The following is a 2,500-nucleotide window of genomic DNA, read 5'->3' on the forward strand; positions in this document are numbered from 1 at the left end:
GCATCTTCTAGCACTGAAATAGATGTTTTGGCTTGTCTGAGGTCACGTGCTCGGTCACGTGACCTTGCTTTGCAAAGTTTGAGCATGATTGGGATATAATTTGTTAAGAAGTAACGATATTAGAGGTTTCTCTTGATAAACAATTGCAGATAACGCCGTAAACAGAAGCTACCGGAATGAGCCTCATTTTCATGTTGACACGGAAATGGGAGAAAAATTGTCATTCTGTTATTGTTTCAGTCTCAATAAGCTAGAATTTGTCTTAAAGTGTGTAATGTACCAACAGTAAGTATAAAATATCAGAATATCTATGAATAATTAACACATTTATGGTAATGAAGACGTTAAAATAGGCTAGTAAAAGCTATAAAACACCATTTTTGACCTTGCAGCTGTCACGTGTTCGGTCACGTGACCTCATTTTAAGCAATCTGAACATGATTAAGATTCGTGCTACAAAGGTGTAACGATATTTGTAGATTCAGGCCAAAATAAATGTTTAATTTACACATTATCAGTGGTCTTGTATCTCAGCCTCGTTTCCATGAATTTCAAGGGGTGGCCTATTAAAATAGCCGCTTAACTTGTGATCTATACCACAAATCAACTCTACTAACTAGCTGACATTGATCAGCAGGTCTTGTTCTATCAAAATCCGCTATCAAACCTTTTCTGACCCGATCATTGTACGAAACCCTTCTTTTAGGGTCCTGGCTTCCGGACTACACAGCTGGCGCGTAAATATTCTCCCGTGGCTCCTGCAAACAGCCCAGGTTGGGATTTGTCAGCTGGCTTACGCCTATCAACTTTAGATGTATCTGAACGCTTCCACTCTCTCTTCTCTGGCATCCACCGCTGCTTGGACTCACTAATTTTTGCCTCTTTCTCTAGCCAATTTGCAAATGAATCCCAGGTTGACAATTTCGGTTTTCCTTCAACAAACTCGGCCCATCTGCCGCAAAGGCGTGTAGGAAGTTTAGACACAGTTGCTTCAGGGACTTGCGAGCTAAGCTCCTGAAGAAAGTTATGCTCTTTGAAAATGCCTATCAATTCAGAAACTATTTCTTGATACTGCCGGATCTGCACACTATTTTCTTTCACTATGGTCGGAAACTGATCTATACGTTTCTTCGCAGCTGATACCACTGTGTCTACACGACCAAAACGCTCCTGGAGCGCAGTCCATGCCTCCTCGTATTTATCTGAACCTGGCATGAATTTCGCTAGACATGATTTTGCACTTCCATCCACAGAATCTAACAGAAATTTAAGCTTCTCTGTTGCATCATAAACTTCCTTTTTATCCACTTCAACATTAAATGCTGCTTTGAATTTTGAGTACTCTAGTGGATTTCCATTGAACTTCTGCACGTTTGGTTTAACGATTTTCACAAAGGCTGGCAGCATTTTCTCAAACAACAGATCTATCTTTGACGTTTGCACACTAGGGTCTCCAGTGGCAGAGGTTTTCAACTCAGCTTCACCTTTAGCAACAAAAGATTCACATGTCTCTTTTTTACGGGGCTCACTAGAAACCTCTGTTACGACCTCTGGTTTGGTGAATTTAACTTCCTCCATGTGAGGTTTTTCAACAACATTGTTTTCAGTAATTTCCAGGTCTAAGCGCGAGACCCGATCGTTCACACTGTCTGAAGGTAATTTATTTAACTCTTCATCAATATCACCTTTATTTGACATACCTTCTTCCTGGGCGATGGCATCTTCGAACTCATATTCCACTCTTGATTCTTCAGCTTTCTTTTGAAGTTCCAAGAGCTTTGCACGCTTTTGTTGTTCGGCTCGCAGACACTCGATCTCATTTGCGAACGTTTGCTCGGCTATTTTTAGTTCCAATGCTAACTTCTCAGCTCGCAATTTCTTTCTCAAAACGGAACGGTTACTTGAAGTAGTAGACTCACTTGGCGTGAACAGTCGAGGTGTTTCGCCTTCTTCTCTGTTTGAGGCACTCATCTTGGCACGACTTGAATGACTCTTCCACAATATTGAACCAGGCGGTTCGATGATAAATTTTACACACAATTACACGCAGTTTCACGGCTGTCTTACAGCTTGACTCGGCGATTTTCCCCTTGATTTCACAATCTCCGGCTCGGTGGACCAAATGTCGCTGCTGGGCGACGATAAAACTCTGCTGGTTCGTTTTTGTACAACTTTATTCTCCGACTTTACATTCAGAACGTCGCTTTCTCACGCACATTTTTTACAAAAACTCAACTCATCACTCTTTTACACGTGCGGACGAGGTCCCTAGCAACGGGCTGACGTCATTGGTATCATAGCAACGCGACCGGAAATGAAAGTTCAGGAAGCAGGAGGCACAATCTGTTTTGGATTCAAAGTGAAAGCTGTTGTGAAAGGCTGCCACTTTTCACAGTAAATTTCTCATATTCTAACTTGTCTCTCTCTTCTAGGAAATTACTTCATATAACTGTGTAGACAACAGGCAAGAATTGAGCTAAAATCAAACAACTTTCTTTGA

The 2,500-nt window shown here is 41.4% G+C and overlaps 2 protein-coding genes across 2 annotated transcripts in view; one reads left to right on the forward strand and one right to left on the reverse strand.

Annotated features, from left to right (window-relative positions):
- LOC137997366 (uncharacterized) overlaps positions 1–705 on the forward strand; it is a 1,811-nt gene extending 1,106 nt beyond the window's left edge. Inside the window, exon 1 of the mRNA XM_068843315.1 lies at positions 1–705. This exon is cut by the window's left edge and continues 1,106 nt beyond it. The gene's annotated coding sequence lies outside the window, so the exon portion shown is untranslated.
- LOC137997367 (uncharacterized) overlaps positions 1–2,189 on the reverse strand; it is a 16,982-nt gene extending 14,793 nt beyond the window's left edge. The window contains exon 1 of the mRNA XM_068843316.1: positions 732–2,189. Within this exon, the coding sequence (XP_068699417.1) occupies positions 732–1,971 (1,240 nt within the window). The 5' untranslated portion in view covers positions 1,972–2,189. The remainder of the gene's footprint in view (positions 1–731) is intronic.
- Between the last annotated feature and the right edge of the window lie 311 nt (positions 2,190–2,500).

This window comes from Montipora foliosa, chromosome 3, assembly GCF_036669935.1.
Source record: "Montipora foliosa isolate CH-2021 chromosome 3, ASM3666993v2, whole genome shotgun sequence".
Taxonomy (NCBI): Eukaryota; Metazoa; Cnidaria; class Anthozoa; order Scleractinia; family Acroporidae; genus Montipora; species Montipora foliosa.